The sequence below is a fragment of the Ictalurus furcatus genome, chromosome 13 (assembly GCF_023375685.1).
Source record: "Ictalurus furcatus strain D&B chromosome 13, Billie_1.0, whole genome shotgun sequence".
Classification (NCBI taxonomy): Eukaryota; Metazoa; Chordata; class Actinopteri; order Siluriformes; family Ictaluridae; genus Ictalurus; species Ictalurus furcatus.
The window spans coordinates 21,000,158-21,024,901 of record NC_071267.1 but is presented as its reverse complement, the minus strand read 5'-3'; the positions used below and the strand labels follow the sequence as shown (position 1 = coordinate 21,024,901).

The 24,744-nt window shown below is 39.3% G+C and overlaps 1 protein-coding gene across 2 annotated transcripts in view; it reads right to left on the bottom strand.

Moving 5' to 3' along the window:
- Positions 1-24,744, bottom strand: part of aatkb (apoptosis-associated tyrosine kinase b) — a 56,593-nt gene that overhangs the window by 11,958 nt on the left and 19,891 nt on the right. The window contains exons 2-4 of one of the 2 annotated variants that reach the window (XM_053639668.1): positions 17,215-17,348; positions 7,374-7,515; positions 929-1,008 (exon numbers count right to left, since the gene is read on the bottom strand). In XM_053639668.1, coding sequence (XP_053495643.1) covers positions 929-1,008; positions 7,374-7,515; positions 17,215-17,348 — 356 coding nt within the window. Of the gene's footprint in view, positions 1-928; positions 1,009-7,373; positions 7,516-17,214; positions 17,575-24,744 lie in introns of those variants that run through there. The other variant, XM_053639667.1, reaches the window with a different exon arrangement.

Sequence of the window (24,744 nt, the reverse complement as noted above, 5' to 3'; positions counted from 1 at the left end):
CAGACATTATCCACTCCATAATCCCCCTTTCCCTCTCCTAATCTTTGCAATATATCTTACAAAAGATGTTGTTCTGTACATTGTAGATATAATGTTTCTACCTACACTCTCCTTTTGTTTTCCCTAGCCTACGTTTGTGGAAACTGATTAGATTTCATTCCAATTATTAGATTTAAAACAAGATCTTGGCAACCACGGGTTAAACCAGCCCAAAAAATGGCCACCCACGGACATGTTTTTCCACCCGCAACCTTGTCCAAAACTAGCCCTGGTAACCCTGTACATAATGTTACAAATGAAAATTTCATTACCACTTTCAAATGGTCACCATTATCCATGCTGGCTCATGTATGTAAAGTTTACTGGAATGGTGTTTCATAATAGTTTTTGAAAGTTAATTTCAAGATCCTATGAGAAATAGATGAAGTAAACACCACCAAAAGGAAATATGACAAATGGGATCTTAAACAAAAAACATTTAAAAACTTCATGAATGTGTGGTTAGTGAAGACAAAATAAATTCCCAGATACAGCAATCTCAAATAGATGACCCTTAATGATAACTGAGGCTACTTCTTTCTTCTTTCTTTCATGTAAAGTAAAGGCAACGTACTTCATTGCGATGCTTATAAATGTTTTATAAAGATCCAGTTTAGCCACCCTTCATATAAAGTGCTACCATAGATTTTCAGTTACAAAGATAGCGTAAACAAGTCTTTAAAAGACCCTTAACGAAGTCTTTAAAAGCACAAAATAAAAGGTAGGCAAATCTATGTTTGTCCCTGGATGGTAATATCAGTCAGAAAGCATGAAACTCATCAGTGTGCAGCCATAAAGCAGAAGGGCACTAAACATTTGATTTGTGCTAACATGTGCTTACAGCACAGCAGGCGGACAATTAAACTAATAAACAGTAAATAAGGCTTACCTTGCCAAACCATCCATGCCCAATCTCTTTAATGTAGAGTAAACTGTGGCGAGATGCATCTGTTGACTTCAGGAGTTGGACTGCAGATCCGATAACAAACAGAAAAATAGCCATGAACACGCAATTGAATGTTAGCAAATATTTAACAGAGAGTTTTTTTTATCAGTAAAAAAATGTGAGGAAGAACTTAATTTTCTAGGTTGGAAATTACCAAATTTCTGTCTCTAGTGATGAGCACAATCCTGGTTGAAGGCTAAAAGAAACCCCATTCCTAAAAGCACCATCATCCTCCAAAAATCTGACCCAAACAAGCAATTCTCTGTATTTCTAAGACTTTTGAGCTAAACAATACAGAGCTGAAGAGAATGCAGATGTGAGAAATTCCCCCTGTTAAGTCGAATTGATTAAACGCCATGGCTCCTAAACGCTGACACTCTTTTCAACCAGAAGCGAAATTCCCAAAAACTTCAAACTACAAACAAAACGTTCAAATCACTCATAAAACACACTGCTGTTTTTTGCTACAACGATTACAGTCATTCACCTTCATTCAACTACTCTAATTTAAAAACTTCAAGACGTGCATAGGCAGTGCAGTGTGTTGTGGAAAATTAGCTCAGCTTCATGGAACTGCCACTGAAGGCTTACTGCTGTGTCGACTCAATGCACATCTTTATCCTGCCCAATCAACCAGCACCATCTAATTCAGCCGCTCTAGGACTAGTAACATAACAACATCTCTGTCTCTCCCTCACTTTCACAAGACAGATGGATCTTTGTGAAAGTGTGACGTGTCGTCTTTGTGACATCCATATTTTACGCCCATGTCATGTTCCAGTGAGCAGTCATCAGTCATTCTCTTTCTCTGTGAAGAATCAGGGTCTTTGTCCTGCCTCTGCCACCGCTTGGTACCCTCGAGAGCAAGGGAGACACTCGGAGTATTGTTTTCAAACCTATTAGACTGAGATGGCTTCAGCATTCTTGATGAGGGCGGGGCAATGTTGTCCTTGTGCCCTTTGGCATGTCTGGATGAGGGCATGAAGAATGTCTTTAGTGCAGAATAGTGACTTGTGTGACAACATAGAAAAGATGTAAGAAAAAAATAGTTACTGGATAATTTATTTATCACAGATGTGGCTTTTGCTGAATCCCAGTTAGGAAATGATGATGAGCTTTTCAGTGGATGCAATTTTGTAAATGTTTAGCGTTGTTGCCAGGTTCTGTGTTTTTCAACGGAATTGGACTACGTTTGAACTACTGCTGTTTGTTCATTTTTAGCTGAACGTATTATGTTTTGTCTCACCAAACAGGTCTACTTTCTACATTTATAATCACATGAGTGTGAAACCTTCACATACTGAAAGTGTGACTTTTTCTCCTAGCTATAGCGCAGAAAACTGTAGATGTTCCTGAACTACTGTATGTTTCATAACTTAATATCTGAAACATAAATTAAAAATACATGCAAGATACAACAGAGACATTTTGACAGCTAGGATCTGATTACAAACTGAATCGATTAGGTTTATGTCAATTTTGCTATCTGAAAACTTGATCGAAGCTTGACGTTCACTGTATGAGGAAATCTCACTTAGCTAGCAATGTTTTAGACATCTTTATGCAGACTGACTGTGTTCCCTTTCAAAGGGAACATTGACGTTGCGTAGCCCATAGTGTTATGCTAAACGCAACGTCTCGTTCCCTTCTCAGGGAATAGGGTTACATGCATAAACCAGACATTCCCTTTCAAAGGGAACTTTAACGTTGCATTTAGCATAACACTATGGGCTACGCAACGTCTCGTTCCCTTCTCAGGGAACAGGGTTACATGCGTAACCCAGACGTTTCCCTGCCGCGTTTGCTAAACTGGCTCCTTACACAAGATGATCTTTTCAGAAGGATAGTTAAGGCAAGGATAGAAAGTAAATAAAAACATTTCCATGCCAGTTAAGTGAAATATACAGCATTTTTGGTTTCTGAAAGTGAAGACGCCAAAATGTGTTATGGCTAAAAACCTGATTTTTCATCTTTTATGATTTTGCTTAACAGAATTCAGGCACACCAATCAGTTTTCCTTATATTGCCACATATAAGTAATCATAGAACACCATTTAGGACCTTGGTAAAAGAACCATTTAAGATGGAAAATGCATTTAAGAACCATTAAAGAACCCTTTAAGAGTGCATGATTTGAGATGGTTGTTAATGGCTATTGACCTAGCAACCCGGAAGCACATTGATGATAAATCATGTGTATTCTATAAGATCAGACAAGGTGTGTAATTTATTTACAACGTTAAATATCTATAGCTATAAAGTATGTTCTAAAACTGGAGGGCAGGGTGGCTTAGTGGTTTGCCTTGCACCTCCAAGTTTGGGGGTTTAATTCCCGCCTCTGCCCTGTGTGTGCAGAGTTCTGCCCATGAGCATGTTCTGCCCGTGCTTTGGGGGCTCCTCTGGGTACCCTGATTTCCTCCCCCAGTCCAAAGACATGCATTGTAGGCTGATTGGCATCTCTAAATTGCCTGTAGTGTGTGAATGGGTGTGTGAATGTGTTTGCAATTGTGCCCTGCAATGGGTTGGCAAAACATCCAGGATGTCCCCCGCCTTATACCCCAAGTCCCCTGGAATAGGCTCCAGCCCCTCATGTGTCCCCGTGTAGGGTAAGCGGTACAGAAAATAGATGGATAGATGTTCTAAAACTAATCTGGGGGGTAAACACAGGTCTAAAAAAAATAGTCAAAACAAGTAAATAATTGCTGCTAGAATGTCAATTCATAAATTATTATCAATACCTGGGACATTTTTGAAGACTATTCTCCCTGCCATTGGGTAACATTATTCTGTTTTAATTACAATGGAAAAAATATTATCTTCCATCTCTTTCCCTAAGTCTTTTAAACAATGCAGACAGACCAAGAAAATATCCCATGTTGATTTAGAGCAGTTCACACCCATATGTTGTGTAATAGCACACGGGTCTATTAAAAAATTATAAGCATTGCACAACAGCATGTTTTATTAATGTTAATGCAATGCTGGCAGGACCTTTCTGCTTGGTGGGAGCATGTGAGTGTGTGTAACCACAAATGAGGTAGTGTGACTCTTCATGTGTACAGTATATGGATAACCATCAAATGGTTTAACCTTTACTGCATTGTTGAAAAGAGTAAATAAATCAGACAAGTCTAACCACATAAGTCGAGAGAAACACACACTGCACTATCTGTGTTTCACATAATATTGGAGTGTCCTTTTGGTACCATCGATTTTACACATAAAGCCAAAGTGTGTGCCTGCATGTGCATTGTGTTCTCTAAAGTATACAGCTGTGTTAGGGTGTGTACTTAATCGAATAATTTTCCAGACACCCACGCAGAGACACCCTTCTGTTTCTCTTTTTCAGTCATCTAACTCACCTCACTATTTAAAATAATAATAATAATAATAAAAAAGGAGCATTTAGTTAAAAAAAAACAAAAAAAAAACAATATTCCTTGGCCACATCAAGGTCAATTAATGAAAGTAATCTTTCTTTATCCACCCAAAAGTGTTTATGAGCTCTCAGGTCATAAATCAGCCCAGTCCAGCAGTCTCTACAAGAGTGACATCATTGTGACCACTCCTCACAGCAATGCACATAAAACAACCACGCATTCCATATGTTATAGATATCATCTGTAAAAAATGAGTCTCGGGAGCTCACAGGAAACAATCTGCCTAAGGAGATGTTACTATCCGAATACACTTTATACACATTGCATGCATCCATCATGTATTCTTATGTAAGTATTATGAACTCACAGTTCCAGGGAAACTGGAACAAGCATGTGCTTAGTCATCATTTATCTTAAAAGGCTGTTTGTGTTAACCTCTTCTCTTCATCAATACATCAGAACTTTTTATTTTTTTTATTTTTTAAATTTATGATGTTTACAATCACATGTAAGCTCATGCAAATAAATATAAACAGAAGACCCAAATATTCACTAACACTTTTTCTGACCGTAATCATCCAGATTTGGTGTTAAAAGTAATCCATAATTAAACTGTTTTCTATCTATGAACAATTTTTGCCGCTAGCTGTGATATACTATAAATCTATGAACCTGAACATTTGATGCCTGTGGTGGTCCGTTACATCTGTTGTACAAGATCAGAAATGACAAAGCAAAATGTCAGTTCTGCACACTTAACCTTTAGATACACTTTATCCGTATGGCCTTTGACTTTTTGTTTCTTTTTTTTTTTGCCTACTTGATGTTCTAGGACTCTTACGCAATCTTTCTGATACAGATCACACGACTAGATGTTTTTCACAGGGAGAAAACACTAGATGGATATTTTTCTATGGAACTGATTTTACAAATGCTCTTTTGCATGCCAAAGATTCCAAGGAGAATTTATGTAGGCCTGCAGGGGCGGGATTATGCAATAGGCAGATGTTTTATTGAAAAGAATGCATGAGAGAGAGAGAGAGAGAGAGAGAGAGAGAGAGAGAGAGAGAGAGTAAATTTATTAGTAAAGAGGGACTCCAGAATAGATGTGCTTGAGGGTGGGAGCCATAAACACAAGCTCCATTCAAGACACAGCACTCTCTCTCACACTTCTCTTCTGCTATCTGCTGTAGGAGCTGCTCTGGAATCCAACGGCCTGGTTAAAGATATACTTAAATATGCAAAAAAAAAAACAAAAAAAAAAAACATGAACACTGAGGCTGAGATAACAGTGACATAGTGAACGACCCTTACTTGTTCTGTCAATGAAGAAGTTGTTTTTAGGCATAGGAGCATAAGGGGTAGTAACCCTGTCAGTTGGATAAATCAGCCTTGAGTTTAATGTACTGTATATGATGATTATGCATGCATGATTATTCTCATTTGTGGTGTAAATCTTGCTGAGCATTTCTCTGGATTAAACAACCCTGATTACTGAGCAAGAGATATAATTCCCAATCTCTCGCTATCTTCAAACTATCTGTACCATCTAACAAAGATTTTACACTTACACTTATACAGTATACACATATACACATATAATAACATAAGTATTTATTGCAACTAATATAGAATGAACTGAACTTTAATATACCCTTATCAAAAGTCATCAATGCATGTTAGAACTAATGTATTCATGTATTCCTGTGCAAATGATTCCCTTTCTCTAGGAAGTAAACCATAACTGAAAATGTAATTATCCTTAAATGTTCCAGAATCGAGAAATTCATTTGAAATCTCTGGTACTGATTGAGTTTTCTTTTCATGTATCCCTCTAGCTTATTATTTGTGTCTTACTTTCAAAATCCCCCACAAATTTTTGTTCCAACATCAAGTCTCATGTTATTTCATTCAATGTATTATTTTATACTCACTGTGGACAGGATAGAACGCTACAAAGCTTCAGTTCATGGAACAAGGTCAATTTAAAAAAAAAAAAAAAATCTCAGTATTAAATTTCGTCATGTTTGGCCAGCCTGTGGTTGCTGTGCTGAGAGAGAGAAACAGCGGAGCTAACCCAGACTAGGGATGGGCATTTAGCCAGCTAGTATGTCTATTCATTTCTAAATGGGGGAGTGATAGTGACAATGTGTAACATTGCATTTAGACTTCATGTTTCATGGCTATATGTTGGAGTACAATCAGGGGGGGCATGTTTTTATCAGTACAAACATATCTGTCAGGTTTAAAGTAGGTTAAAAATTGTACAATCAGTAAACGGAACAGAAGGAGGTGATATTTCTGTAAAGCTGCTTTGAGACAATGTCTATTGTAAAAAGCGCTATACAAATAAAATTGAATTGAATTGAATAGAAGGCGGAGCAGTGGTGGCTTAGCGGGTAAGGCTATGGGTTACTGATCGGAAGGTTGGGGGTTTAGGCCCCAGCACTGCCAAGCTGCCACTGTTGGACCCTTGAGCAAGGCCCTTAACCCTCTCTGCTCCAGGGGCGCCGTATCATGGCTGACCCTGCGCTCTGACCCCAGCTTCTTGACAGGCTGGGTTATGCAAAGAAAACAATTTCACTGTGCTCTACTGTATATGTGACCAATAAAGACTCATCATTATCAATTATTCTCCTTTTCTTTTCTTTTTTTGTTTAGGAACACTATGTTGAAGTTGACATGCAAGAAGTGAACCATAAAAATATTGATTCTGCTCAGATTGATTTTCATGTTCTGTTTCTGAGACCTGAATAGAAATAATTTAGTGAGACTGTACTTTTTTTGCATTATGATTTTTAGTACACTTTATTACCCAAGTCACTTTAATCGTGAGTCTTTGGTTAACGTTTCCAAATTTAATCAGACAAACCCTAACATAACAAAAAAAAAAAAATCATTGCTGGCTCAAGGCTATTTATTCATACATTTCATTTTATTATGTTCTTTCTTTATTATACTTGGTGAGCACAGATGCTGGCATTAGAAGCAGGATACAGGACACTCACCTGAGCGGCTGGGTTGTTTGGCGACAGGCAGTGAGACTTCACTCAGAGGCAGTATGTAGACGTCAGGGCTGCCGGCAGAGGCTGGCGATGCCAGCGTGGACATGTCGGCCTGGTATTCATCTCCCTCTGCATTCTCAAACTCCTACACCAGCAGCGTACACAGAGGGCAAAGAGCTGTGGTCAAACATAGGGAACCGGGGGTTCCCTACTACAGTATGATAGGGTTATAAGACTGGGTGGTATATAATATAAATGTAAGAATTATTTAATAAAAAATGAATTGCATATAAAATGTTTTCACTGCAATATACAGTACAGTATTGTACTATTTTTCCTAGCCTGCTTTCTGTGCAGCATCATTTTGACCCAAATAAAACAGCATTTGGTCATTTCAAATGAACCCGAATAGCATACAGTGCAGTCTGTAACGTGGACAGTGACACTTTTTATTGTTGTTGTTGTGGTTGTTGTTGTTGTTGTCGTCGTCGTTCAGCACATTGGATTTGAAATGTAACCTCATAATTTCTTGCTTTATTAATACAGATATGTCTTTGGGCAGCATGTTATAAACAGGAAAAAAAATTCTACATGTAGAAATATAGTTTGCTCTCAGTGAAGAAGTTTTGTTTTTAAGGATAAGAGTATAAGGGACAGTAAGCTGCTGGACCCTTGAGCAAGGCCCTTAACCCTCAACTGCACAGTTGTATAAATGAGATAAATTTGGTGTCTGCCAAATGCCATAAAAATGTAAATGTAAAAAATTTTAAAAAATTTAAAAAATGTATATGATGTATACATGATGATGCACATTTGGAGTGGTCTTGTTGATTAGCATCGAATCTGAATTAACAACCCTGATCAAAGAGACATAACTCACCTGATCTTCAAACTATCTGTGCACATACTGTATCTTCCACTATCTTCAATCTATCCTTATCACCTGTCAAGGATTTCCATGTAGAAATGTTATTATGCCAACTAATATAAACTAAAATAAAATGAATTGAAATTAAATTAAATATACCAGCCCTTACAATAAGACCTCAATGCCTTTTCCAACTACTATGTAATAATTTATTCATATGCAAAAACCTTTCTCTAGGATGGAAAAGCTAATTATCCTTAAATGGTCTGGAACAGAAATGTTCATTTGAAATCACTTTTTCTTTTCGCGTATCCCAGTAGAATATTAGTTATGTCTTACTTCCAAACTCCCAAATGTTTTTGTATCAAACAGCAATCAAATTTTGCAACGTGCAAAATCATCTTTACTTTACTCTCTTGCACATGAACATATGATGCATCAACAAACAGCTGGCAGAAAAACAACGGGTCTACTGTCCAATTACAGCCGTTTTATACTTGGAAATATATCGTATATGAAAGCCATGATTCCTGTAGGTTTTATTAAAATAAATGTAAACACTCTCAAGTTAAAGTCATAACCATTATGCTGGAGTAATGATCCAGAAACAAACACACACTGTAATTATCCACTGATTATGAGCCACACTCATAACCAACCATTAATTCATCTTCAAAAAAACAAAAATATACATGAATACATTTTAACAATAATGATTATGGATGTGATTACAGTGAGCAAAGAGAGTCATGCTTGTAACCAAGTAAATGTTCCTCAGACCCAATTATAGACATATTCATTAGTTTACAATAAAGTGCTAAATGTGCCCACAGTGGCATTATAAACTGCAGTGGTGAAAGGGGAATAAAGAAAAAATTGCCAGTTACTAAAAATCAGAAATCTTTCTCCGGATGCTCTTAAAGATCCACAGGACTTAAAAGACTGCTGGGTTCTGGGGTTAAAGAAATGGAAAACAGTGACCTAGAGAGGTTTTCATACTTTACTATACACACACACACACACACACACACACACACACACACACACACACACACACACACACAGACCTCTCTGGGACACCATTGTCCTCATCTTCACACGACCCCTCAGTGTTCCACATAATTCCCAGCTTTTCCTGTTTCCCCTCGAGGGAATTTCTTTCTTTCTTTCTTTCTTTCTTTCTTTCTTTTAAAATATAAGATAGTATATTACAGAAGTGAAATCAGTGCACATCACCAGACAACGTAATTCATATCAAATGTTCATTTAATCACATTTACTGTAATTCTGCATGAATGAAAAGCTTTATGAAGTCCCATGCAGCGAAGTAACACAGGAAATCTCTCACACAGGAAATCTTTCTGCTACTGAGAGTCAGACACCGAAAGACATAATGCAAAAGCTCGAGGGATTCATAGGCTAATTATGTGCATATGGGTCACAACTGAGTCGTGTCTTTTTTGTACCTGGAAGCTGTTCCTCTTACTTAAACCTATTATTGTGCACAAATATGATTCACCTCTTACTTCAATGTCTTATTACAGTATTTAGAGGAAAATGCATACAGTATAAAATGTAGATTTAGTTCTAAAATCGGACTGGTTGAGCTGTGGGAAGTTGTTGTAAAATCTTTGACACTGAGCACATCACAATAACTGAATTCTGTGTTACTGCACCGGGTTTCAAACTGTTACACTTAAGCCATTGTTTTGTCCACAGAATGCATAATCTTTGTCTGCTATGTTGCTTAGCAACGAAACCTTTGTGTTAACAGACTACTTTGCATGGTGGAAGAGGTATTGGACAGACAGACAGACAGACAGACAGATAGACAGACAGATAGATAGATAGATAGATAGATAGATAGATAGATAGATGGTTTTTCATAAATCCCTGCCTAAATAAATGATATAGTCCAGTGGTTTTCAAAGTGGGGTATCTTCAGAAGTCTGTATTTTTAATGTGTTTTAAAGACATCTTGCAAAAGGGGGGCCTCAGTCAAATGTTAATGCCATTTGGGGGGCCTTGCCCTGGAAAAGTTTGGGAACCCCTGATATAGTCAATAAAAAATAAACAATATTCCCAACTCATTGTACTGAATAGTCATTTTTAAATAGGAAAGTTTTCAGAAAAATACAAATGTCATAAGCCAACATCTTGTTGTAATGTATCTTCAATGCATGCCATTATTTGTATGTGCAGTCAGTTTATTATAAAGATTCCCAGCTGCTGTGATTTTCAAATATTCTCTCAGGCAGGATGTGTAGAAAAGATGAGACAGGGAAAAAGCAAAAACAAAAAAAAAGGTACTCTAGAGATCTACTGTATGTGTTTACACACACTGAGAGTTACAGTATACAGAGCAGCAGAGGGTCACTGTCTATAGAGGAATGAAATCCCACAAGGACATCTGGTTGCCAGAAAATTGTTTATCTTGCTGCTTTGTTGGTTGCAATGGCTCTCATCACATGTCTCTCAGCAAAAATAATCGCCCATTCTATCTATTCTATCTACTTATCAAATAATATTTATCCATCAGCTATGAATGCCTTTTTAAGACCTGTTTTTGACCAAGCCCTGTGTAAATGTGGCTAGAAAACAATTATCATATATTAAATGATGGTTAATTCCACAGTAACGCTATAAATTCAGGCCTTCCTGTAGACTTACTGAATACTACTGCATGATAAACTATGCCCACACCGCAATTCTGAAAGTTCAAGCCTTAAATGTAATTATTAGTCAAATGCTATATCTAATAGGATGCAAAGTATTATGAGTATTATATTATATTATTATAAATGTAACACAATGTGTGCTTGTAAAAATGCAGCATTCAATGGATTGTTTTTATTTTCAGTACTAGGGTTTTCAAGTAGACAAATCTCACTATTAATTGAGCAGTTTAATTCAGGACTAAAAGCAGTACATAATCTTAAAATTAGTACAAAGCAGTACATACAGTAATCATATAACTTTTTGGTTCGACTCTTGCTAAATATGGGTGACTGTTCTCAAATCTTAACCCTGATAATTAGGTGCATGACTGCATCTTCTCCTACATTTAAAGAAAAAGAGCATAATAACTGATATAAAATTATTTCAGAAAATGCTCAATCCACACAGGTATCAACTTGCTGCTTTGGTAATCACAATAAGAAAATGCTGAGATCATGAGAACGAAAAATATAAGAGAACTTCTCATATATTGGTCATATCATGCATAATAAATTTCATGTTGTGCTTACTGTAGTTTCCAAGCTAAACAGAGATTATATTATTTCCTCCCTCAGCATAAAGAGAGCAATGTAGCATTCATGTGTCTCATGCATAATTCACTGGGTATGGAATAACATATGGTGCACAAAGAGTGAAAAAAAGATCCACATCTACATAGGCATACACATTGTAAAATACTAACATCTTTTTGGCTTGGTTAACCATATCTTATTTCAGATAAATTAATAATAATTTCCCCCAAACCATCACCTGTTTAGACGGCAATTATTTACAAAAGTTCATGAATATCAGAAACCTTAAAATAACAAAAAATAACGAATTAATTACAATTAAAAGCTTACCTTGTATTATTTCTGATAACACACATATTGGACCTGAGTTCCTTATGGTGTGTCAATAGTATTGCCATAACAGCCGGGGGTACCTGTACTGTTTTCTGCACCCTCACTTAATAACTTCTGCCCTAAATGCCCTTGCTGAAGCTCCCTCAGTGCCAGCACATGCATGGCACCGGAAAATCGTACATTTCAGACCACATAGCGGAGAGAGATACATAGCTGCGCCACTAAAGAACCAGCCACCATGTGGATGATATTGTGCAGCTGACTTATCTTATAGGGAATACAAACAGAGGAGGGAGAGGAGAGCAGGAAACGTGGGAGGGAGAAAGAAAATGAGAGGCAGACAGACAGATTAAGAGGCGGATGAATGGGTGAATGCATGGACGGATGGAAGGATGAATGGATGAAAGGAGGGGCAAAGTCCACAGAGAGAAGAGACAGCAGCAGCTGAGAACGCTAGCCAAAGTGAAAGGGGGGAGGGATGAAGTTTTACATTCTGAGCTCATGACATCACTCTCTTTTTTTCCATCCTTCCTTTCTCACCCTTTTTTCACATCTGTAGAGCAGACCCCTTCTACACACACACATTCAAACGTTGGAGAGCATGTGTCTTTTTGTAGAAGCAAGAGGCGTGCCAGGTTCAACAAGGAGGCTCCTCCGTATTTCTTTCCCTCCCTCTCTTTATCCCTTTCTCCCCAAGGATACACTTCCACTTCCTGTCACACCCTGTGTGTGGGTAGTAGGTGCTCTATGTGTAAGCCAGATGTCTCACACAGACACACACACACACACACACACACACACACACACACACTGTTCTATGCATCATATTGTGTCTATGTGTACATGTGCATTTGTCTCATGCATTTACGATACCCTGTGAGAGACGGTGGGTTGTTTTGTTTATACAGTTAGGTTTAAGTCAAGTCAATCAAGTGGCTTTTATTGTCATTTCAACTATATACAGCTGGTACAGTACACAGTGAAACGTTCCTCCAGGACCATGGTGCTACATAAAACAACACACTAACTACATGAGATGACACAGAACTAAATAAGACCTACACATTTTTACATAAAGTGCATGTGCAAACGTGTGCAAACAACACAAGACAGTATAGTAACTACTAAAACAGGACAATAGGCACAGTAAGTGCCAGTGTAGCGCTGACCAGTACACAGTTCTCGTGTGGAAGTGTCCGATATAACAGGTAGTGCAAAAAGATAGATGCCAAAGAATAACAATAAAATAAAAAATGCTGTGAATATAAACATAAGATCCTGTTTCATAGTATTCAGCAGATTAGCTTATACCATATGTGGACATAGCAGTTATTGCGGTAGCAGCCAGGTAAAAATTATAATAGTGACAAGAAATTAAACATAATATTATAAGTACAGTAGCAGCAAAAGTACATGTAGTCAGTACAGAAATGTGCAAAGATTGCAAGGGGAGTGGGATGGTGTTCCGTTCAGTATGAGTGAGTGTGCGTGTGTTTGTGTGTGAGTGTGTACATGTGCATGTGTGTGTGTGTTTGTGTGTGTGTTTGTGTATGTGTCAGTCCAGTCTCTGAATATTGAGGAGTCTGATGGCTTGGGGGAAGAAACTATTACACAGTCTTGCCGTGAGGGCCCGAATGCTTCAATACCTTTTTCCAGACAGCAGGAGGGTGAAGAGTGTGTGTGAGGGGTGTGTGGTGTCATCCGCAATGCTGGTGGCTTTGCAAATGCAAATGTCTATGATGGTGGGGAGAGAGACCCCGATGATCTTCTCAGCTGTCTTCACTATCCGTTGTGGGGTCTTGTGATCTGATGCGGTGCAATTTCCGAAACCAGGCAGTTCAGAAGGCAGGCAGCTGCTCAGGATGCTCTCAATAGTTCCTCTGTAGAATGTGCTGAGGATGAGGGGTGGGAGAGGGGCTTTTTTCAGCCTCTGCTTTCTTAATTATTGAGCTGGTGTTGTGGGACCAGGTGAGGTTCTCTGCTATGTGAACACCAAGAAATTTGGTGCTCTTGACAAGCTCCAAAAAGGAGCCGTCAAAGTTCAGCAGAGAGTAGTCGCTTTCTGCTCTCCTCATAGCTTTTGTTTTGTCCACATTCAGAGACAGGTTGTTGGCTCTGCACCAGTCCATTAGCACCTCCTCTCTGTATGCTGACTCATCATTCTTGCTGATGAGATCCACCACGGTCGTGTCATTGGCGAACTTGATGATGTGATTGGAGCTGTGCGTTGCTGCACAGTCATGAGTCAGCAGAGTGAACAGCAGTAGACTGAGCACACAGCCCTGGGGGGCCCCCATGTGGTGGTGCTGGAGATGCTGTTCCCAATCCGAACTACCTGACGGTCTCCCAGTCAGGAAGCCAAGGATCCAGTTGCAGATGGAGGTGTTCAAGCCCAGCAGGTTCATCTTTCCAATCAGGTGCTGAGGAATGATGGTGTTGATGCTGAACTGAAGTCTATGAACAGCATTCGAACGTAGGTGCCCTTTTTGTCCAGGTGGGTGAGGGCCACCATCATTTGTGGAGCAGTTGGGATGATATGCAAATTGCAGGGGGTCCAGTGAGGAGGGCAGCAGGATCTAGATGTGCCTCATGACGAGCCTTTCAAAGCACTTAATGATGATGGGTGTAAGTGCAATGGGACAGTAGTCATTGAGACAGGATATTGAAGACTTCTTCGGTACAGTGACAATGGTGGTGCCCTTGAAGCATGTTGGAACAATGGCACTGCTCAGGGAGATGGTGAAGATGTCAGTGAGAACATCTGCCAGCTGGTCTGCACATTGTAAGGATCCGGCTAGATCCTCACGGGTTTCTCAGGAAAGTTAATATAATTCAGCCGGACACAAAGTGAAAGTGCTGTTCTTCGTTTATTACATTGAAGGATACCATAGGCTTACGCATGGTTACAGGTCGTCCATTAGAAGGGGATTAACCGAGTAAAACATCCCAAAAATGGTACCTTAACATGAGACCGCGTGTCAGCACACAATGTGGAGGTCACAGAGAGAGAGAGAGCAGGGCGGTGACCATGCCCCTTGACCCCACATGACATCATCATAGCCGATCAGTACAACATCCTCTGAGCACTTTCCATGGGCTTTCCGTGGGTTGACTCTGCATAGAGTTTTCCTCATATCAGCCGTGATTAGACAGTAGAAGGTTAGAAGGTCTTCTTCCCAGTCACATCATTTTGGGCCTCAAACCGAGCATAGAAGTTCTTCAGCGCATCTGGAAGGGAGGCGTCACTGTCACAGGTGGGTGATGTTGTCCTGTAGTGGCTGATGGCCTGAATGCCCTGCCACATGTGCTGCGCATTGCCGCTATCCGTGAAGTGACTGTGGATTTTCTGGGTGTGTGCGCACTTTGCCTCCCTGATGGCCCAGGACAGTTTGGTCTTCGCTGTTCTTATGGCTGCCTTGTCACCTGCCCTGAAGGCGGAGTCTTTGGTCCTCAGCAGTGCACGCACCTCTGTTGTCATCTGGTTGGAGCATGTGGTGATGGTCTTGGAGACAGTGACATCATCAATGCACTTGCTGATGTAGCTGGTCACTGATGCTGTGTATTCCTCCAAGTTGGTGGAGTCACTGTCGGTTGCAGCGTCCCTGAACATGCCCCAGTCAGTGTGCTCAAAACAGCCCTGAAGAGCAGAGATGGCTCCTGCTGGCCAGGTTTTCACCTGCTTCAAAACTGGCTTGGAGCATCTGATGAGTGGTCTGTGTGCTGGGATTAGCATAACAGAGATGTGGTCTGAGTAGAAGAGGTGGGGGCAGGGCTCACTCAGTACGCACTGGGATTTTTGTGTAAACATGATCCAACGTGTTCGCCCCTCTCGTTGCAAACTCCACACGTTGATGGAATTTAGGGAACACTGATTTGAGATTTGCATGGTTGAAATCGCCAGCAATGATAAACAATCAATTGGGGTGTGTGCTCTATAGTTTGCTAATAGCCCCATAAAGTTTACAGAGCGCCTTAGCATTAGCACTGGGGGGAATGTATACTCCAATTATAAGAATGGTGGTGAATTCCCAGGGTAAATAAAATGGTCTGTATCTAACAGTCCCAAACTCCATCAGCGATGAGCAGTAACTAGAAACTAGCATCGAGTTCTTGCACCATTCAGTTTTGATGTAAACATATAAGCCACCACCATGAGCCTTACCACACAGAGCTGCATTTCTGTTTGCACAAAACAAGGCGAGCTCATCTAGCTGAATGGTGTCATCTGGAACTCTGCCGCTGAGCCACATCTCCATGAAAACAAAAGCGCAGCAGTCTTTAAACTCATGCCGCGTTGCCTGCTGGAGTCAGATATAGTCCAAGTTACTGTCCAGGGAGCAGACACTGGAGAGCAGGATGGATGGGAGAAAAGGCCGGCTAGGGTTTGTTTTTAGCCTAGCATGGACCCCGCCCATTTGCACCACCTCATGGTTTTTCGATGGAAGATGTACAGTACCGCTTCTTTACAATTTATTTACAAAGCATTTAACAGAGATATAACAGATATATTATTAAGAAGCTCTATTGAGTCTAGAATGCAGCAGTCAGCGTTCTTATGAGAACCAGAAACTTTCACCATATAAACCTTATCTTATCCACAATACATTTATGCCAGGAATATTTCTCTGGATGAACTTTGTTGATTTGCATATATGAAATACACAATCCTCCACAAACAGTGTTGGAAAATCAGCTTGTATTTTCTCAGCCTAAATGTCTTGTTGCTATAAGTGCTGCTTTTTGTTTTTGTTTTCTTAAATTTGTCTTAAGGGTATGCAAACAACCTTATGTGTGTGCATGTTTATATGAACATGTGAGTCTGTATTCAGTCTCTAGTCAGATTTAACCACTGTGCGTAATCACATTTTCCCTAATCAGCGTGCCATGACCAGGGAACAACTGCTGAGGTTTTCCGCAGCCCACTTACGGTATATAGGTGGAATTTCATGACTTCAGAATATTCGACAGGAGGGAAGAACTGTGTATTTTTCAGCTGTGTATAAGATACTGTGTGAACTGCAGATCCCCTGAGAGTATTTACTGATAACCAGGTCCTCATTCTGTCTGCCCTAACTTCTTCTTTCTGTCTTCAGCCCTTGTTCTACCTTTATCTTACATCGTCTTATCTCTTTCAACTCTACCCTAATTTCTCAAGTGTCTTGACCCACATTTTGAAAAATTCATAATCTGTGAGTCCATCAGCTGCTACATCTCTTATACTTTTCTGATAGAAGCATATGGACTGACCTCTGGTTGTTTATTACATACAACACAACTCCATATTTTCAGTTTTCCTGTTACAGATTAAGCTTTCTTACTTACATCTTTCTTCAGTGTGATTTCCTTTGCTCAAATTTTAGAGCTACTTGATAGTGTTTGACAGTGTTCTCACCTTAAATCCAATCTCTCCTTTCTTGCAGCACAGGCAGGCCAGCATGAGGAAGATGAAGGTGAAGAGGCCAGAAAAAGACACAGCCACCACAGCCAGAGAGGACGACCAGGAGAGCTCACTCAGAGGAACACCATCTGTGGGAGAGCAGCAGTAATACACATAAATACCCAGTAAATACTGCACCAACGTTAGTTCTTTCTTAAAGCAGATTTTGAACAAAATAACATGAGGAAAAATTATAGCTGCCATTACATGTTGCTGCTCATATTGGTCACTGAGACAATCCAATATAAAAATAGCAATTGCAAGCTTCAATAAACTCCAGCAATAAAAAAAATTCCACCCATCCATCCATTTTCTTTATTGCTTATCCTACTGGGTCACAGGGAACATGGAGTCTATCCCAGGGAGCATGGGGGACAAGGCGGGGTACACCCTGGATGGGGTGCAATGAAAAACTGTTTCACAAAATGTTAAAAATTGCCAATCAAACTGATCTCATTAATCCTGATTAGTATATACACATAATGTGTGTGCAGTTTAATAGATTATTGGAACTGCCAAACCATGAAGTCAGACCTGCTACACTGAATAAATTACTACATCCATCCAACCATCTTCCATACCGCTTATCCTACACAGGGTCACAGGGAGCCTGGAGCCTATCCCAGGGAACTCAGGGCACACAAGGTGGGGGACACCCTGGGTGGGGTGCCAACCTAACGCAGGGCACAACTACATACACATTCAAACACTACAGACAATTTGGAAATAAGCCTACAAAGCATGTCTTTGTACTGGGGGAGGAAACTGGAGTACCCAGAGGAAACCCCAAAGCACAGGGAGAACATGCAAGCTCCGTGCAAGCTCAGAGGGCGGAGGAGTGATTCAAACCCCCAACCCTGGAGGTGCAAGGCAAGTGTGCTAAACTCTAAACCACCCTGCACCCCTGAATTACTACATTAATAAGAAAGTTGTTATTTTTTTATTATTGAAATGCAAAATAAGTTAATGAGTCTTTGATTGGATTACAGTATACAACAACAATTCAGTAGTATTTGTCCAATATTTTATTCCATATTCCCTCCACTGACCTAAGGCAGCGTAGTATTTCCAGAGCTCATACTGATCAGATGCTAAGTACAATTCATTTATGGAAACTGATTTTGAAGAGTTTTTGTTTGTAGTTTGATATATGCATTGACACAGTAATTGTCTCACAAACCAGAACTGTCATTAGGGAGTGAGCAGTTTCCATCACTCAACATGGCCAAAAACAGACTACTCTCACAGAAAAAGGCCATTTACTTGACACTGTCAATGACCAACCATAGATTATTGTTTTAGTATAATGCGAGAAGGAAACAATTATGAACAGAGTGCTACAACATAAACAGTCTGGTAACATTGTGGTTAATATTCAGTAGTCTCACTATAATCTCTTCTAGAGGGTCTGAAGCTGAGACTAGGACACTATGAAATGTTTTTCAATCCACTGATTACATCTTGTTCTAAAGAGTTAATTGTTGGCATCCTCATAAATCATATGAGCTGATAGAGTTTGCTCTTGGCTTAGTGGAATAGGAATGAAGGAAATCATGTTTTATATCACGTAAACCTCATTATATCATATAATCCTCATAGGTGCTTGCATTATTTCTTTACTTTTTTCCATGACAACACCATACTACAGCTTGTACAGTATAAAGTAATACACAGAATACACTGTACAAGGTAAAATGTTTAAAACTTGATCCATGGAATCTGAAATCTACACATTACAAACAAAATAATCCAGACAGCTACAAACAGGCCATATGGTACTGCACAACCACTAAACATTTTTGGCAACAAGTCACTAGTCAATTATACCTCCTGCTGCACCTCCACCTTCATCACGTTACTAAGAAAAGCAGCAGAGAACTTGTTATAGTCGTAACAATTGCCAAGGAAACTATACTGAAGAATTGGAAATCAAAGAATCGCATCAATCTCACTCACTGAGATATACATACCACACACATGCTCAACATGAATGCTGAATATGTTTCCCTTTTAGACACCATAGTGCTAAAATCAGGACATGCGATGCAATTCACCACTTAACTAGCAAAAATGAAATGATAAAACTGTCCATAATCAATAGCTCATCCATTTATATGCACTTTAAGAAGGAAAAAAAAAAATTAAACGTGATAAACAAGTGCAGATGTGCTGCATTATTAAACTCCATAAAATGGCTATCTCTGCAGGAAGAACATTCTGCTGAAAGCTCTAAATATGGGATGAAACAGCAGTAAGTGCCTCTCAACTAACCTGAACTCTGTGTACAGATGAACCTGAAACAGATGGGATGGACAGAAGGTACATAAGACCTTGAGTAAGCTGAAAATCTCCCCCTATTTTTTCCTCTGTACTTTCTTCTCCATCTCTCTATCTCTCCCTATTCCCTCTCACTCATCATGCTTTCACTTATCCATCCTGCTGATGCCTGTCTGATTAGAGACAGCTGTTCCATGTGCTGAATCCATCCATTTAAATTTTAATATCTTCACTGCAGAAGCGTGGGATAAGTGGATTCTCTAAAAGTCAAAATGATCATGACCTTGAAATTTTATGGCCATAAGAGAGAAAGAGAGAGAGAGAGAGAGAGAGAGAGAGAGAGTGTGTTAGTTTGGCAATTTATGTATTCAGTCTGACACACAACTAATATGTCATTTCATCCAGTGTAAGATTATATCATATCATTTTCAACACGTCACAGAGTCGGAAAGCATTTGCCACAACTGCTCCGTGTGTGTGTGTGTGTGTGTGTGTGTGTGTGTGTGTGTGTGTGTGTGTGTGTGTGCGCTTGCTCATCTGGATAGGTGATCATCTACTGTATATTTCATCCTGAATTCTACCAGAAGGCTAAGGCTGCTAAAACATGCACTGTCACTTTCTATCAGCTTGCCCCCACATCTGCTGGCATATTGGTATGTTGGAGTTGCAAATAAATCCAGAGGGTTTTTTGTATTTTAAATATGCAAAAAAAAAAAAAAAAAAAAAAAAATAGCACACTAATATTTTAACAACTGATACAGTGCATCCGGAAAGTATTCACAGCACTTCACTTTTTCCACATTTTGTTATGTTATAGCCGTATTCCAAAATGGATTAAATTCATTATTTTCTTCAAAATTCTACAAACAATACCCCATAATGACAACGTGAAAGAAATTTGTTTGAAATCTTTGCAAATTTATTAAAAATAAAAAACAAAAAAGCACATGTACATAAGTATTCTCAGCCTTTGCCATGACACTCAAAATTGAGCTCAGGTGCATCCTGTTTCCACTGATCATCCTTGAGATGTTTCTACAACTTGATTGGAGTCCACCTGTGGTGAATTCAGTTGATAGGACATGATTTGGAAAGGCACACACCTGTCTATATAAGGTCCCACAATTAACAATGCATGTCAGAGCACAAACCAAGCCATGAAGTCCAAGGAATTGTCTGTAGACCTCTGAGACAGGATTTCAAGAAAACTTCTTTCACATTGTCATTATGGGGTATTGTTTGTAGAATTTTGAGGAAAGTAATGAATTTAATCCATTTTGGAATAAGGCTATAACATAACAAAATGTGGGAAAAGTGAAGCGCTGTGAATACTTTCCGGATGCACTGTAGTTGAGATGTTGGTGTTCTTAAAATACAGGACAAAATGTATTCTTGTAGCTCTTCTCACTGCTAGGATTAAACAAACACAAAGAAACAAACCTTAAACCAGAATGACTTCAAACTGGTTCTATGTAGAAGCCTATAACAGATGGTTCAAACTGGTTTGTGCTGGTTACATCTGGCCTGTTACTTTTATCTGGTTCAGATTCTTGCTTGAAATCAGTGTGCATGATGATTTCAAGCTGTTCGCTTTTTTGCAGGATTAATATGTTCTGAGTTTTTTTTCCCCCCTCCAATTTGTCATAAGTGACAGATGTACTTCCTCTGTGTCAGAAAGCATTTGCCACAACTGCTCTTTGTGTGTGTGTGCGGGGGGGGGTGTCTATGTTTCTGGTAATAAACTGCTAACACAGAGAGGACACTTTAAATTGTGAGGTTTTTACAGTTACCTTGCAAGATGGCAAACACCAGTGAATACGGTATACAGACAGAAAAGTCTGCCTAAAAAGCATCATTGATGCATCGTTACTGACTGACTAAGATAGATAGAATAAGGTACAGAAATCATTACACAGGTCTGAGGTGCAATCGAAACCCCTCCCAATATGTAGCGCCAAAAACACACACAGTCTATGACTGCCGAAATGTCATGCAGAATTACAGTTTTTATGCAGTGAGCATATTTTTGCACAAAATAACTGAAAACAAGGAACAATACAGGAAGTCACTGGTTAAGTATCATTTTTATAGTATAATAGTTGAGCAGATTTTTAAAATATGTGATACAGCAATCAGGCTGACTAACTGAAATGTAAATGCACGGGGTTGAATCTGAGCAGGCAATCCAGACAGAAGATGCATAAAACCGTCATGTAAATGGAGGCAGAGTAATTAAATTTCAACTCAAATTAAAAAAGACACAAGAGACATAATGTGGAAAACAAAAAGATGAGTTGAGAGACAGACAGAGAGAGAGAGAGCTGGACCTGGGCCAGCGGCAGACGGTATGAGTCTCCACACATACAGCAGAGGGATTGCTCTTTCTCTACCTCACTGTCCCCACCCGACCAACCCCAATTATCATCTGCTTAGCTGAAAACAGGAAAATTACATCCTAATCTGCATGCGTTGCTGCATTTTTCTGCGATGTTTTCCGTATTGTATAAGATGATCATTATTTTCCGTTTTCACACTGATGCTTGCCTTACATCACATGACTTACATAACCAATGTGCTGATTTAAAAAAAAAAGCCAGCTTTAGATTGCTGAATATTTATAAAATCATCCATCAAACACTGTGGTGTCTCTGGGTATTTGTTCCAGACATGCACACCATTTAAGTGCACTAATTAGATTCATTATTGTTAAAGAATGAGCAACAAAACAGTGCTAATGTGAGTAGAATAATATGATGCAGTCTAGCAGTGTTAGTGTTCATTAAAGCATGAAGGCAGTGTTTGGATGCACGATGTCTTTAGGGAGAAGAGCTCTTTAGTGAAATCAGGTGGTGCTGCAAGCAGTGCTGACGAAAAATACCTGCAGTCTGTGTGTACCCACCCTACTGAGTACTGAGAGACTACCTTTGAGTTTTAAATGTCCTTTCCAACCCCACACAGAGTCAAAATAAAAAGACAATTCTGTATCAGCTCAGCATGTACTGTTAATGTCTACATTTAGAATCAGCCACATGCTGCTTTGTTGCCATAGTGAGACAAAGAAAATGATTTTCTTAGCCAGGAGGATGGATGCTCTGTAGACACATTAAAGGGCAAAAACATTTACACACACACACACACACACACACACACACACACACACTTGGTTTGTACAACATAAAAGTCCCTCAGGAGTAAACAGTACACTCTCAGGAGAAAAAAAAAGGTTTCTTTGATGGTTAATATAGAAGCACTCACAGAATTCTATATAGAGCCTTTAAGGGCTCTCCACAGGCTAATAGGTTAAAACTAGCACTCTGTTGTAGGCTTCTATGTAGAAGTCTAGGGTTCCTCAGAGTCTAAGAGGTAAACAGCCTTAACTAACCCTAACTGTAAGAGTTATCTAAGAGGTTAATGGATAACCACTATCTTATAGGCTTCTACATAGAACCTTTAAGGATTCCTCAGATGCTAATGGGTAACCGGTCTGTTGTAAAGTTGGACTTGGAACTTTTAAGGGCTCCTCAGAAGCACTCATTTGTAGGGTTCAACACAGAACCTTTAAGTGTTCCCAAAGAGTGTATGCAAACACTCTGTTGCATGGTCTTACACAGAACCTTTAAGGGCTACCCCAGAAGCTATTAGCTATTATCTGGAGCATCTGCCATACAAGTCCCTGTGAATGAGCTGTTACTATAGGAACAATAATGTTTTAGACTGAGCACACTAATATAAGCCTGTCATACTGTCAGAAAATAAAAGCACACCTTCTGACTTGAGAATTCTGCACTATGGAAGTATAAACTGGTATAAACTAGTTTGAAGCAGGTACAAGTCGTAAGGCAGGCAGACTGACATGCTGAGCTATGAGCTTAATACAGTTTCAATAACTGAAGCTATATGCCTCTGATTCAGATTAACAAAAGGGCAAAGACCAGAAGGACAGCCAAAGGGCCATGACTGTATTGTGCACATGCATGCACATATGAAACACACGTCTGCACATAAATATATGCACATACTGCAGTGTGGGATTTAAATATGCGGCAGTGAACCTCCACAGACCGTCTTTCTCTTTTTATCACTCATCTAAGCAGTATAGAGCAGCGGCTCTACAAACATGCACGCTACAGTGTAAGCAGTGCTCCTTTTGCAGTTCCTGACACAGTGAGTATGTAACTCCTCCAGAAACGCTAGACCTCATCCTCAGAGACTAGACTGTGCTTTTGGCATAACTGAAAATTATTTCACCAACTCTTAATGTCTGTCCTGTACTGGCTTTGTGAGTATTAATATACACCTGAGCACAGTGCTCTCATTATCACTGCTTAAGTATGCTCGGTTCATTAGAAGTTAATGAGAAACATAGTCACACAGATTCCACCTTCTTGAGGTCACTGGAAAAGTTTTAGTGGGTTTAGTTGAATAGATTTTAGGGTTTTTGTTTTCCCCTGGACAAAGTTTTTAAAGTATACAGTATAATCATGTACGTAGGTGTCAGCAATTTTGAAATTCTGAAGGGAACTCTATGGTCCTAGATTTGCAGCCTTGGCATATTTTTCTCTCGCTACTTCACTGAAGAAGATGCAATGAAACACCCATAGTAAACATGGCACGTAGCCTGAAGGGAAGCTGTTCGGCAAAATATGAGTAAATGAGCATGTTCGTGGGTGAACTTGATGAGACAAAAAAAAAATGTAGCTTATCATGTTACAGAGAAACAGCAAAGCCATCTGTCATGAAAACGTTCTCGTGACTGATTGTTACAGCTGACTGTTACAAAGCACTGACACTGGATACTCTTCCAAACAGACAAATAAACGTCTCACAGAATTAAAAAAAAATCTTTCTGTGGAGAATCTACCATAAAATCCCTGTGCAAATTTTACTATAGAAAGGAAAACGTATTAAAATACACACAATAATATAAACCTTGCAGCTCAAACTGTTGTCAGAGCTGTTGTTACAGACAATTACACCTTCTGCCCTTCTGACCAATCAAATTTGATTGGGTTTGTGGTGTAAAGCATTGTGGTGTAAAACTATTCCTTCTGAATGATATCATTTGTGAGGGATTTTGTCATTTCTCTGAGAAGCAATCCATTCAGTAAACAGTTTGTAAATCTCACTTGAACTCTACAGTTGGCATTTTTCCAGTCCAATCTGCAAAATGTTTGCACACTGTCTTTCAAAATGATTACCCTCAAGGAG